The following is a 15,216-nucleotide window of genomic DNA, read 5'->3' on the forward strand; positions in this document are numbered from 1 at the left end:
ATGAATGTATTGTTATCTATTTAACATACCATTGAGGATGTTAATATTTAGCACCTAATATGAAAAGCCTCTGAACCTTAAGATAAAGCCATTGTCTTTATTACAAAGACAATATATTTCTTCTTTCTTTTTTTGTTTTGGAGACAGAATCTTGCTCTGTTGCCAGCCTGGAGTGCAGTGGCGTGATCTCGGCTCACTGCAACCTCTGCCTCCAGGGTTCAAGCGATTCTCCTGCCTCAGCCTCCTGAGTAGCTGGGATTACAGGCACCCGCCATCATGCCCAGCTAATTTTTTTTTTTTTTTTTTGCTATTTTTAATAGAGACTAGGTTTCACCACGTTGGCCAGGCTGGTCTTGAACTCCCAACCTCAAATGATCCTCCCGCCTCGGCCTGCTGAAGTGCTGGGATTACAGGCAAGAGCCACCAGGCCTAGCCTCATGATGCTTTTTTACCCTTTATTATTTCCATATTTTTTGGAAATTAAAAAAAAAATGACAGAATGAGACAGGGGCTCACTCTGTTGCCTAGGCTGTAGTGAAGTGGTGTGATCGTAGCTAACTGCAACCTCTTGGGCTCAAGTGAACCCTCTGCCTCGACCTACTGAGCAGCTAGGACTTTGGGCATGTGCCACCATGCCCAGCTCATTTTTTTATTTAAAAAAAAATTTTATTTAAGAGATGGGGCCTCAGTATGTTGCCCAGACTGGTCTGGAACTCCTGGCCTCAAGCAGTCCTCTTGCCTTGACCTGCCAAAGCGCTGGAATTACAGGTGTGAGCCACTGTGTGGTCGCCCTTTTATTGTTTCAGTGTATATATCCTAAGAACAAGGATATTCCCTTATAAATAACTTCAATACAATGTATCATCAATGAAATTTTTTTAATATTCAATTTTCAATGTGCCATTGTTTCCTTTATAGCAACCCTTTTCTAATCCAGTGTCTTTTTTTTCTAATTGCATGTTTTTTAAATAAAAAATTATTGTATATATTTAAGATATACAACAAGATGTTTATATTTTGATATACATATACATAGTGAAATAGTTACCGTATTCAAGCAGGTTAACATATGTATCGTCTCACAGGTATTTGTGTGTGTGTGTGTGTGTGTGTGTGTGTGTGTGTGTGTATGGCAACAACACCCGAAAATGTACTCTTTTAGCAAAAATCCCAAATACAATACAGTATTATTGACTGTAGTCCTCATGCTATACATTAGATGTCTGGTTTTGTTCATTCTGCATATCAGCAATTTGTATCTTTTGACCTGCATCTCCCCATTTCCTCCTCTTCCTCCCCACCTTTGGCAACCACCATTTTATTCTCTATTCTATTTTTTATTTTTTTCTTTGAGACAGAGTCCTGCTCTGTCACCCAGGCTGGAGTGCAGTGGCGCGATCTTGGCTCACTGTGACCTATTCTTCCCTGGTTCAAGTGATTCTCATGCCTCAGCCTCGTGGATAGCTGGGATTGTAGATGTGCACCACCATGCCTGGCTAATCTTTGTATTTTTAGTAGAGATGGAGTTTCATGGTGTTGGCCAGGCTGGTCTCGAACTCCTGACTTCAAGTAATCCACCCACCTTGGCTGGCCGGCCTGCCTTCCTGCCTGCCTGCCTGCCTGCCTGCCTGCCTGCCTGCCTTCCTGCCTTCCTGCCTTCCTGCCTTCCTTCTTTCCTTCCTTCCTTCCTTCTCTCCTTCCTTCTCTCCTTCCTCCCTCTCTCTCCTTCCTTCCTTCCTTTTTCTCTTTCCTTCCTTCCTTCCTTCTCTTTCTTTTTCTAGATTCCACATATGAGATCATGCAGTATTTTTCTTTCTGTATGTGTCTTATTTCACTTAGCATAATGTCCTCCATTTTTATCCATTTGTGACAAATGGCAGGCTCTCTTTTTTTTTTTTGTAGGGATGAATAATATTCATCATATGCATATATACACAACTTCTTTATTCACTAATTTTTTGGACACAGTTCATTTGTTTCCATATCTTGGCTATTGTAAATAATGGTGCAATGAACAAGGGAGTGCAGATATCTTTATGAGGTAGTAATTTAATTTCCTTTGGGAATATACCCAGTAGTGAGATTGCTGGGTCGTATGGTAGTTCTATTTTAAATTTCCTTTTTTTTTTTTTTTTTTTTTTTGAGACGGAGTCTCGCTCTGTCGCCCAAGCTGGAGTGCAGTGGCCGGATCTCAGCTCACTGCAAGCTCCGCCTCCCGAGTTTACGCCATTCTCCTGCCTCAGCCTCCCGAGTAGCTGGGACTACAGGCGCCTGCCACCTCGCCCGGCTAGTTTTTTGTATTTTTTAGTAGAGACGGGGTTTCACCGTGTTAGCCAGGATGGTCTTGGTCTCCTGACTTCGTGATCCTCCCGTCTCGGCCTCCCAAAGTGCTGGGATTACAGGCTTGAGCCACCGCGCCCGGCCTTAAATTTCTTTAGTAACTTCTATACCAAGCTTGTCCAATCCACATCTTGCAGGCCACATGTGACCCAGGATGGCTTTGAATGAAGCCCAACCCAAATTTGTAAACTTTCTTAAAACATTGAGAATTTTTTGTGATTTTTTTTGTTTGTTTAGCTCATCAGCTATCATTAGTGTTAGTGTGTTTGTATTGTCCAAGACAATTATTCCAGTGTGGTCCAGGAAAGCTGAAAGATTGGACACCCCTGCCCTATACTGTTTTCCACAATGGCTGCCCCATTCTGCATTCCCACCAGCAGTGTACAAGTGTTCCCCTTTCTTCACACCCTCGCCAACACTTGTACTCTTTTGTCTTTTTGATAGTAGCCATCCTAACGGGTGTGAGGTAATAACTCATTGTGGTTTTAATTTGTATTGCCCTTATGATTAGTGATGTTGGCCCTTCGGGTTCTAATCCAGAATTACGCGTCGTATTTAGTTGTCATGTTTCTTTATTTAGTCTGTGTTATTCTGGATCAGTTTCTCAGTGATCTTGACAGTTTTAAAGAGTACCAGCCAGCCAGCATTTTGTAGACTATCCCTCCTCAGTTTAGATTGGTTTGCTTCGTTTTTTTTTTTTTTTTTTGAGATGGAGTCTTGCTCTGTCCCCCAGGCTGGAGTGCAGTAGTACAATCTTGGCTCACTGCAACCTCCGCTTCCTGGGTTCAAGCGATTCTCCTGCCTCAGCCTCCTAAGTAGCTGGGACTACAGGCATGCACCACCATACTCAGCTAATCTTTGTATTTTTAGTAGAGACGAGGTGTCGCCATGTTGGCCAGGCTGGTCTCGAACTCCTGACCTCAGGTGATCCACCCGCATTGGCCTCCCAAAGTGCTGGGATTACTGGTATGAGACACCGTACTAGGCCTGTTTGCTTCATCTTGATATGATTTAGGTTGTGCATTTGGTATTCTTTAAAAATGTCAAGAAGTGATGTCATGCCCTGCTCAGGGTATCTTTTCAGGAGTTACATGATGTTGGTTTTTCCCAGTATTGGTGACATGAGCTTTGATCACTTGGTTAAAGTGGTATGTGACAGTCTTCTCCATTGTAATAGTTACTTTTTCCTTTTTGTAAATTAAAAAGTCTCTAGGGAGAAACTAGAAACTGACCTGTTCCCCATCAAACTTTTACCCCAAGGGTTTTAGCATCTATTAATAATTTTTGCCTGAATCAACCATTACTAGATGATACAGAATTTGATATAGAATTTTAAAAAAATATTAACTCTTGTGAAATTTACCTCTCCTTCAAGGGTTTACAGCTGTCTATGAAAGCATAGGATCCCTCAGGCAAGTTCTCGAGGCCAAGATGAAGCTGGACAGGGACCAGCTACAGAAGCAAATCCAGCTGATGCAGAAACCAGAAACCCCCATGTGAAGGGAGCTGGGACAAAGTCCTAAAAGACAGTTTTGCCAGTGGGGCTAGGAGCCGGATACCTCTGTAGCCAGGCCGTCGCCGCATTCGGGATTGTTCCATCCATGGCGTGCATGTGCCAAGAAATGTGTTTAATGGGTCTAAATGTTTACCTTGAGTCTTGAAAATACTCTTTCTTTAAAAGTATGAAATACAGTTTTTACCAGTTTATTTCACTTCTCTAAATTCAATGGAAATCCCCCACCCTGGATTTTGAAAGGCTTTTATCTTCTTCATTTTATGAATGGAAAAATGACAATTTTTCTTCAATGCTTGATGCACTAATGAAGACTGTTTACTATTTTGAAAAATGTCATGGCTATTTTTTTTTAATTAAGAAACTAATGAATCATCACAGGAATGTGTTGTTCCTCACCCTAAATTAAGAGAATGTCCCAGTAGATTAGACTTCAACCTTTGAGTCCAATTTGGATTTTCTTATTGTTGTCTATGCATTTCTTATATTGGTTATCTTCTTGTAAATCTTCTGTCTTTTGTAAGGGGAAAGGATTTAACATTTAGAATAAATCCCACCATTTATGTAATGGAAATAGTTTAAAAATTGCTAACTGCCATATGGATTGCAAATTAAATGGAGACTTATTTAGATAAAGTGAGGCTCAATATTGGCATCGACCACCTAGATATTACAGGTTTTAATATTTAAAACTATTTTTGAATTATCCACAGCCTGTATAGTGATAGCCATATATTTAATAATGGAATGGTGGTTAACAGCCTATTTACTGCACAATTAATTGTTCACTAATCAAATAGAATGTGATAATTTTTCAGACTTTATGATCTCTCTCTTTCCAAAATTGGCACAAAGTGCTAGGGTTTATATACACTTATTGTAACTGTATTTTTGTGCCTTGGTTTTATCATGTCAATGCACTGTACTCTGTAAAAGTTTTGCAGACAAAATAGAAAGTATGATAATCCGTCAGAAGTATGATGTAAAACTGGAATCCTCTGTATTTTTTAAATGTTCTAAAAATTTTATCACTGTTAAGGTATTAATCATTCAGTATTACTAATGGAATAGAAATTCATACTTTTGTATGGACAACAATTCAAATTGATATTGCATTTATAGCACTGTCAAGAAACTTTCATCTTGAGCAACTTTATAGATGATGGGTGTTTTATTTTCAATCGCCATATGTGATCAGTCATTGGAAATTGGCCCCAGTGCTGTTTGTTCATCTCTGTATGTAAAAACTGACAGTGAGACACACTGATCTGAACTGTGAGGGTGCCCCAGGAAAAAGAAAAACAGGAATACTTTAACAATTAAAAAGAAAAAAAAATGTTTTTTGTTTGCCAAGGACTCAGGAAAATAAAAAGCATTTTCTATTTTTAGGATAAATCACAAATGCAGTATCTAACTGGCTATTACTGTTTACCCATATAAAATATGCTGCTAAAGTACATATTTTGCTCTCAATGGCTTGACAATTTTTTTCAAATTTGGACGTGAGAGGTTATATAGGGACTCTATTATCCAACACATATTTTCTTATTTTGCCACAAATTTCCACTTAACAAAGGAAAAAAAGAGGCGATTGCTGTTTTGCAATCAGAAAGTGAATTTCTTCTGTGGTAGCGTACACATGTTTCATGTGGTTCTCCACGTTTAAGCACAAACCACAGCACAGGAAGCCACAGCCCCTCCAGCATCTCTGTGCTCTGGGGTCTTTGAGGAGAAGGAATCAGAACATCGACACCTGGGAAGAGGGAGGCGGGAGCACCAGCTGGACTCTGGCCAAGGGGTGACGTAAGCAGGTGACACTGGGCTGTCAGCTGAGCTTCTCAGGTGCTTCTGACATTGCCAGCCCCTTGAGATGAGCCACCGCAGGCGTGCTCCACCTCGGCTACACGTTGGAATCATCTGGAGGAGTTGGGAAACCTACTGATGTCCCCCTGTGCTTCCTAGACCGATTAAGTCAGAACCTCTGGGAGGTGGGTCGCAAGCATCAGTGCGTGCCTGAGGCCTCCGCGTGTTTGGGTGTGCGACCGAGGTGGTGAGCTGCCGAGCCACAGTGCAGTACTCTTCTCACCAAAGCTCAAATGAGAATCAGCTTCCATGTTCTTTCCTTTACCAGAAATTTGCAATAAAAAGAAAAATAAAACTTTCAAATAAATGTGGTATATGATTTTTAAATTGAAAAGTCTTTTAGTGTTGAGCTGAAGACTTAATTAGGTAAAATGCCATAGGAAATATTTGTGTTTGCTCTCTGTGGAAACGCTTTGATGGTTGAAATAACGTGCTCAAGTCCTGGCAGCCCCTCTGAGGACTGGAATGTCGTTGGGAGCTGCTGGTCTGTGGGCTTTGAGGCTGTGGGGACTTCTCTGCAGCCTTCTTGTCTCTGGCAGTTCTCGGGTGTGTGCTGTATCCCTTGTGTGTGTCAACTCTTTTCATTTTAACTAGTTGAGTTCAATACCATTTCCCCATTTTATAGATGAGAAAACAGAGTCACCTAAAGGTTAAGCAACTTGCCGCAAAGCCTACAGCTAATAAGTGGGAGTCATGATTCAAACCAGGCCGCCTACTTCCACACTCTGGGAGCGTTACCAGCACACTGCACTACTTCCGAAGACACATTTTGGCTTCCCACATAAGTGACTTGCTAGGCCACCGACACCAGTCATATCTCTATATATGCTTCGCCTCCTGCCATCTGAGAACTCTTGCTTTTTAATGCCCCAATTCTGAATACCTAATGAGGCACTCTAATTAGCTTGTCAAATGTCTTCCCCTGGCTATATCGATGGAGGCACCAGAGGTGGGGGGAGTTGGTGCCACAGGACTTGTAGGATCACAGGCATTTCACCCCTGCCCTTGGGCTGTCTGAGGTTGTGGGCCCTGGCTTTACACATTGGGAGATGGATTGTGTTGGGGGAGTATAGAGCAGAACAGAGAAGATGGCTCCATTCAAGTTGTAATTATCTCACTAGGCTTTCAGGGGGAAAAAGAATCACAAAGCATCATGACATCAGTCCCTTGCCCTGCCACACAGCCCTCCTGACAGGTTGTTTACAACACAGCAGCGTGCTTCCACCAGCACGAGTGAGAGAGGGTGAACGGGAAGGAAGCTAGTCTTTTGTAACCTAATCTCAGAAGTGACAAGCCACCACTTCCACTATTCTCTTCATGAAAAGCAAGTCCAGCGCACACACAGCGGGAGGGGATCACACAAGGGGCTGAACAGCTGGGGTTGGGGTCACTGGGAGACATTGTACCGACTTCTTGCTCCAGCCAGAATCTGGACTCTGAGAGCCAGGTAGGCCTGCAGTGCAGTGTCTACTGTAAAAGGATACCTGCAGAGGTCCTTTAGCTCTGGATTTGTAAGGATGACAAAATAACTTTTTGAGATGAACTGAACCAAAAAATGGGTCAAGATGAATTGACAATTTCCAATAGTCATGTGAGGGAACTTAGAACTGGATCTCCCCACCCAAAAGAACTGAAAGTGGGGACTCAGTATGTGTACACCTGGGCACGGTGGCTCACGTCTGTAATCCCAGCACCTTGGGAGGCCGAGGTGGGCAGATCACCTGAGGTCAGAAGTTTGAGACCAGCCTGGCCACTGGAAACCCTGTCTCTACTAAAAATGCAAAAACGAGCTGGGCCTGGTGGCACACGCCTGTAATCCCAGCTACTCCGTAGGCTGAAGCAGAGTTGCCTGAACCTGGGAGGCAGAGGTTGCAGTGAGCCGAGCTCGTGCTATTACACTCCAGCCTGGGCAACAGAGTGAGAGTCCGTCTCAAAAAAAAAAAAAAAAAATGTGAAAACTCTCAGGCCCCACCCAGACCTGCTGAATCAGAGGCTCTGAGATGGGCTCACCAAATTGCTTCAAGTCCTGCAGGTGATTCTAATATAAAATCTGAGGCCTGCTGCACTAATAAGTAGCCACTAATTACGTGGATTTTTTTTTAACAGTCAAGAGGTTCTTAATTGTTTTTGGCACCTATTATGCCATAAATTCACAGGGAAGAGGTTCCAGCAGCTCAGGCTCCCTTCTGTTGGTTCACAAAGTATGCTCCTCTGGGGAGAGCACGCTGGTGATTCAATGGAACTTAGGTACGTTTCTCTTTGGGTTCCTTCTTTTTCTGATCATTTTCCTTCAGCGTTTAGGAAACTATCTTGGCTCTTTAAGTACCTCATATGCTCAACATATACAGTAATTCTCTTGGCTAGAAATCTTGTTTATTTACAGAAATGCCAACAGCATGCTGGGTAGCACTGTAGACTTCCAGCTTTGCCATGGTAACATTTGTGGGGTATTTCTTTTTGAACAGTACCCACTCCCTTGATGTCTATAACATCTCCCTTCTTATAGATTCGTATGTGTGTGTCCAAAGGAACAACTCTATAAATTCTAAAAGACCCAGGGGACAGAGGGCAGGTGCTTCTCCTCTTTCCCTTTTTTTTCATCATTTAGGCAAATGATTAGAAGATGGTCGTTCCAGCCAAAAGAAAATATGTGGTCATTGAAATGTAAATATAAATTCATCAGAATTAGATATATCTTAACATTTAGTTTCTCAGTTGCACTAGCCACATTTAAAGTGCTCAGTAGCCTCCCATGGTCAGTGCCTACTGTATTGCCTGTGCGAATGCGGACGAGTTCTCTAACTGCAGGAATTTCCACTGGATAGTCCTCAAATTGTCCCCAGAGCAGCAGCATCTAGAGGAGTAGTTACCTCCCTCTTCCATCTTACAGCCTGATATGGTTTGGCTGTGTCCCCACCCGAATCTCATCTCAAACTGTAGCTCCCTTAATTCCTATGTGTCTTGGGAGGGACCTGGTGGGAGGCAATTGAATTGTGGGGGCCAGATTTTCCCCCTGCTGTTCTCGTGATAGGGAATAAGGCTCATGAGATCTGATGGTTTTATAAAGGGGAGTTCCCCTGCACACGCTCTCTTGGCTGATGCCATGTAAGACGTGACTTTGCTCCTCATTCGCCTTATGCCATGATTGTGAGGCCTCCCCAGCCATGTGGAATTGTGAGTCCATTAAATCTCTTTCCTTTATAAATTACCCAGTCTTGGGTATGTATTTATTAGCAGCATGAGAGCAGACAAATACACAGCCCTGTCTACAGCTCTGCACCATCATCTGTCAGGCTAAAATGAGCTTTGGAGCTGGAAATGCTCTCCAGTCTCATTCCTACAATATTATGTCAGTTGTCCCCGTTAAAATAATTTCCTAGTTCTTTACAAGATTTTATCTTTAAGCAAGATTAGTAAACTCTAGAGATCTGGCCGGGCATGGTGGCTCATGCCTGTAATCCCAGCGCTTTGGGAGGCCAAGTCAGGTAGATCACCTGAGGTCAGGAGTTTGAGACCAGCCTGGCCACCATGGTGAAACCCTGACTCTACTAAAAATATAAAAATTAGCCAAGCGTGATGACATGCACCTGTAATCCCAGGTACTCGGGAGGCTGAGGCAGGAGAATCACTTGAACCTGGGAGGCAGAGGTTGCAGTGAGCTGAGATGGCGCCATTGCACTCCAGCCCGAGCGAGAGAGACTCTATCTCAAAAAAACAAAACAAAACAAACAAACAAAAACAACTCGAGATCTGCTGTATAACATTGCACCTATAGTCAACAGCTATGTGTTGTACACTTAAAACTTCATTAAGAGGGTAGATCTCATGTTGCATGTCCTTACCACAATAAATTTTTTAAAAAAGATTTTTATCTCATCTGTCAGTTTTGATTAGTAGATAGAGGTGCCTGGAGCACTGTGTTGGGAAGGATTTGGTAGCTGGCACCAGATGCAGGGGGAAGAGCCAGCCCAAGGCTGACAGGGTGGTGTCTTGTGAACTGTGTGTCTGCCAGGCTTGCCCCAGGACATCCTGGGCATGTGGGATGCCTGGCAAAGGCTTGTTGGCCAGGGGAGTCCAGTGATTCTGATGCTCCCTAGTGAGGGGGTCCCTTGCAGGTCTGGAATGAAGGTGAGTGACAGTGAGGCATTCACCTTGGTAAATTTAGAGGGGCACCAAACACTCTAAGATTATAATATTTTAATGCAATATTTTAAAAGATCAGCATTAATACTAAAAAATTTCAGATGAACAGGGCTGGGAGCGGTGGCTCATGCCTATAATCCCAGCACTTTGGGAGGCTGAGGTGAGAAGATCACGAGGTCAGGAGATCGAGACCATCCCGGTTAACACGGTGAAACCCCGTCTCTACTAAGAAATACAAACAATTAGCCAGGGGTGCTGGCGGGCACCTATAGTCCCAGCTACTCAGGAGGCTGAGGCAGGAGAATGGCGTGAACCTGGGAGGCGGAGCTTGCGGTGAGCCGAGATCGAGTCACTGCACTCTAGCCTGGGCGACAGAGTGAGACTCTGTCTCAAAAAAAAAAAAAAATCCCAGATGAACAAAATATCAAATCTTAACTAAAAACCAGATCTGACTGTGCTATGTGGTGTCATTTTGGAATTGAGGCAAAAGAAAAAGTATTTCCCTCTATATACATGTTTTTATGCAAAAATTGGACATACTGTTTTTTGTGAGGGTTTTTGATTTTTGGAAATATTACATGGTAATATTATTTACTTGGTTATTGAGATTTTGGTCTGCCCCTCTCCTTATCACTTTTTTTTTTTTAAAGACAGGGTCTCCCTCTGTCACCCAGGCTGGAAGCTGTGGTGTGATCATAGCTCATAGCTCATTACAGCCTCAGTCTCCTGAGTAGCTAGGATTACAGGTGTGCACCACCATGCCTGGCTAATTAAAATTAAAAAAAAATTGTAGATATGGGGTTGTATTATGTTGCCCAAGGTGGTCTTAACTCCTGGCCTCCAGGAATCCTCCCAACTCAGCCTCCCAAAATGCTGGGATTACCGGTGTGAATAACCACACTCGGTGTCTCTTTACTTTTTGCATTTGAGTCTGCTTTACCCTAATCCTGACCCTGCCCTGATATCTAGAAATTTGGAGCTAAATTCAGTGCTTAGTTTTTATAATTAGCTTATCTTGGGCTTATCTGATTGCTTTAGATGGTCTCTGGTGTGTTTTTATTTCTAATTACCATACTTTGTTTAATTTTTAAATTTGTAGTTTAATTATTCTTGAAACCGACTTGGGCCACAGGTAAAGCAAAGATCTGACTCTGAGCAGGTGTGATTCCTCTGAGACATGGGGGAAGAGAGGGAGGGGAGCGAAGATGTTTGCAGATTTCCAGCACTTGCTGCCAGCCACCAGAGAAGTGCGAGGAGCTCTCCACAGCACTACAAGGCCCGCCCATGGGATTCACTGTCCTTTGTTGCCCCCACCTGGAGAGAATGAAAACTCCTAGGGAATCTGTTTCAATAGGGAGAACCCAGAACCAAGAAATGCCTCAGTAAAAGAGCCCCTTGAGATCATGAAACCGCTAATGCAAAATTGTAGCTGAGACAGCAAAAGAGATCTGAGCTAGCCAACTCCATTTTGCTTCTAAGCTCCAAGCTGTTTTTATTCTTTCCTGGGCATAGGCTGAACTAAGTTTGGGAGAAACTTACTTTATAAAATGAAGGTGATTAACAGCCCTTTCCCCTTCTTGCCTGTATTTAATGATAAAAATACATTAAATACGTTAAAAACAAACCCCCTTCTTGCCTGTATTTAATGATAAAATACAAGTTAAAGAATTTTTTTTTTTTTTTTTTTTTTTTTGAGACAGAGTCTCACTCTGTCACCCAGGCTGGAGTGTAGTAGTACAATCCGAGCTCACTGTAGCCTCCACCTCTCAGGTTCAAGTTATTCTCCTATCTCAGCCTCCCCAATGCTGGGACTACAGGTGTGAGCCACCACGCCTGGCTAATTTTTGTATTTTTAGCAGAGAGGGGATTTTGCCGTGTTGGCCAGGCTGGTCTGGAACTCCTGACCTCAAGTGATCTGCCTGCTTTAGCCTCTCAAAGTGCTGGGATTGCAGGTGTAAGCCATTGTGCCTGGCCAAAGATACATTTTTAAGCAAAAATTATTTAATGCTGATTTTAATTTTTAAAATGTACCTACATCTTGGCCTGGTGCTGTGGCTCACACCTGTAATCCCAGCACTTTGGGAGGCTGAGGCAGGCAGATCACTTGAACTCAGGAGTTCAAGACCAGCCTGGGCAACAAGGTGAAATTTAGTACTAGCTACTTTGGGGGCTGAGGTGGGAGGGTCCCTGAGCTCAGGAGGTCGAGGCTGCAGTGAGCCGAGATTACCCCAATGCACTCCAGTCTGGGTGGCAAAGTGAGACCCAGTTTCAAAAAATAAATAAATAAAAATAAAAGTTTACCTACATCTTATTAAATATGTTTTTTTTTTTTTTTTTTTTTTTTTTTTTTTTTGAGACGGAGTCTCGCTCTGTTGCCAGGCTGGAGTGCAGTGGTGTGATCTTGGCTCACTGCAACCTCCGACTCCCTGGTTCAAGCGATTCTCCTGTCTCAGTCTCCTGAGTAGCTGGGATTACAGGCACATGCTACCATGCCCAGCTAATTTTTGTATTTTTAGTAGAGACAGGGTTTCACCGTGTTGGCTAGGATGATCTTAATCTCCTGACCTTGTGATCCGCCCGCCTTGGCCTCTCAAAGTGCTGGGATTACAGGCATAAGCCACCATGCCTGGCCATCTTATTATTATTATTTCGAGACCGAGTCTCTCTCTGTCGCCCAGGCTGGAGTGCAGTGGTGTGATCTCAGCTCACTGCAACCTCCGCCTCCTGGGTTCAAGCGATTCTCCTGCCTCAGCCTCCTGAGTAGCTGGGACTACGGGCGCCTGTCACCACACCTGGCTAATTTTTGTATTTTTAGGAGAGACAGGGTTTCACCATGTTGGTCAGGCTGGTCTCAAACTCCTGACCTCGTGATGCCCCTGCCTCGGCCTCCCAAAGTGCTGGGATTATAGGCATGAGCCACCGCGCCCGGCCATCTTATTAAATATTTTTATAAAAATAAACCTATTTACGATTCAGGCATTCAATGTCCATCTAGTTGCCGATGTGTTGTCCTTCCAACCACATGGCTAATAGGGGCTTCCTGCTCTTATAATCTCTGGATGACTCATTATCTCCTGGTTGGCTTCTCAGTGTCTGTAATGTGGGTGACTAATTCCCTTTATTAAATTCTCTGTGTTTGGAATACCTAGGGAGGATTCTGCTTTCTTGAATGGACCCTAACTGATGCAATGCTTAAGGGGAGTAATTTGCATCTGTAGCTATCATACTGTTTCTGCATACCATGTATCTGCTTTTCCTTTGGCGCTGTGTGGCTCTTGTGTTCTAATAAACTAATACCCGCTAGGGCTAGCTAAGGCTTTTTGAGTACCCGACATTGTGCTAGGTGCTCATTCCTGTGTCTGTGAACAAGGCCTGGCCAGAGCAGACCCTTGTCCTTGATGCAGGCACCTGCTGGTCCCTCACTTCCTCTGGCCTCACCCAGGAACCCTCTGGCCTAGAGTTTACCTGTCTAGCAACTGCTGCTCTGCTGCCCAAACCATGTTGGGCAGGACCAAATGCCAAGTGTCTTTAGTAAGTCTTCACCTTCCCTATTCCTCCTACAAGGTTCTCAGCTACCTCCAGCCTAGCTGGGCATTTTTACCAGTTTGTCCCCAGCAGAGTTTCACCCTAAGAGGAAGAAAAGGGAGAACATGTTTGTCAACGTTACTTTCTCCTCCCCACACTCCACTTGTGTAAAAAAGAGAACCGGGTTTTCTATTTTTGCTTCGTCTCTAGGGTGGCCTTCCACACTGTCATTTCCTCCTTTCTAGGGGGATGAGGGAGACTTAAGCCCCTTAATGGTAGCAGGAGTATTCCTTCTGCACGATGGAAGTGAGTTTGTGATCTGACTTAGGCTTAGAGTTAGTGCTCCTGACACAGTACTAGGAGCCAAAGGAAGTTAGACAATTCTTTTTTTCATGACAAAGCCTGGCTTTTAAGACTATCATCTCTCTGTGCTGTCCAGGTATCTATTCTGAGTTTCAAAACTGAATGTGGACTGCATCCTCTTTGAATTCCTGTTGTAACAGTCCTAGCTCCCTCTTGGGCAAGTGGATGCCTCTGCAGAAAACGGGGCGAGTTGGGGGGAGGACAAGGAAATGCAAGGGACACCAGTAAATTAGTAAATTTCAAAACTATTGTTTCCATTAACTACACACGGGTGTCTTCTCCCTAAACTGTGACCTACTTGAAGGCAGGATCACATTTTCCCTAATATTTAAAAAATGTCTATGAGAAGTCAGGTGCTAATTGTGAAAGGACTTGCAGGTTGACTAAGGTCTCAGGTGTCCTTACGTTGTCTCACATTATGACAGCTCTTGATAGTGCATCCACACCCATCAGAGCACTTAACAATAGTTCCAGATGGGCTAAAGTCTTTGATTAATGAGAAATAGAGGCTGGGTGTGGTGGCTTATGCCTGTAATCCCAGCACTTTGGGAGGGCGGATCACTTGAGGTCAGGAGTTCACAACCAACCTGGCCAACAGGGTGAAACCCCATCTCTACTAAAAATACAAAAATTAGCTGGGTGTGGCGGAGGGCGCTGGTAATCCTAGCTACTTGGCAGGCTGAGGCAGGAAAATTGTTTGAACCTGAGAGGTAGAGGGTACAGTGAGCCGGGATCGTGCCACTGCACTCTAGCCTGTGTGACAGAGAGAGACTCTGTTTCAAAAAAAAAAAAAAAAGAAAAAAGAAAGAAATAGAATAAATTGATTAATCGATTAATGCATTGTTATTAACTAATCTTTGTAAAACGTCTACGTTTGGGGGTAAAACACCAAAAAAAAAAAAAAAAAAAAAGGGGGGAAGCAGGGGCAGGGTGTAGTGGCTCATGCCGGTAATCCCAGCACTTTGGGAGGCTGAGGCGGGAGGATTGCTTGAGGTAGGAGACCAGGCTGGGCAGCAAAGTGAGACTCTGTCTCTAAAAAAAGAAAGAAAGAAAAAAATCTCTGAAAAAGGAAAACAAAGAAACAAAAGAAAGGTAAAAATATGGGGACCACTGAATTAATCATTTATTGAGAATGTCTCCATGCACATTTTTCTTCCACATATCGTTTCTGGGCAATGTGAAAGATAAATTTTGTTGCAGACCTCTTTTTAAACAGGTGTTTCAAAAGCTAGAAGGTCTAGATATGCCTGACTTCATAAAACTCAGGAAGCAGACATCATTTCTGTTTCACTTCATTTCAGCTTTTTCTAAAACTAATCCAAAACTATAGTCTATCACTAGATGGCGCACTAAGCTAAATTTTTGAGAACCTACTCCCCAGCACCCTCTCTGCCAACCTCCCATGTCTTAAATAATGATGACTTGATACATATACAGGACTTTGTAATTGATAGACCACTTTACCTCCC

At 43.3% G+C, this 15,216-nt stretch overlaps 1 protein-coding gene across 21 annotated transcripts in view; it reads left to right on the forward strand.

Annotated features, from left to right (window-relative positions):
* The window catches only part of FAM81A (family with sequence similarity 81 member A), a 122,149-nt gene extending 116,126 nt beyond the window's left edge, over window positions 1–6,023 (forward strand). For 20 of the 21 annotated variants that reach the window (XM_077937940.1, XM_077937947.1, XM_077937935.1 and 17 more), the window contains one exon: window positions 3,716–6,023. In XM_077937940.1, the coding sequence (XP_077794066.1) occupies window positions 3,716–3,840 (125 nt within the window). In that variant the 3' untranslated portion in view covers window positions 3,841–6,023. 21 annotated transcript variants of the gene reach the window in all.
* The last annotated feature ends 9,193 nt before the right edge of the window (window positions 6,024–15,216 follow it).

Source organism: Macaca mulatta, chromosome 7 (genome assembly GCF_049350105.2).
Source record: "Macaca mulatta isolate MMU2019108-1 chromosome 7, T2T-MMU8v2.0, whole genome shotgun sequence".
Lineage (NCBI taxonomy): Eukaryota > Metazoa > Chordata > Mammalia > Primates > Cercopithecidae > Macaca > Macaca mulatta.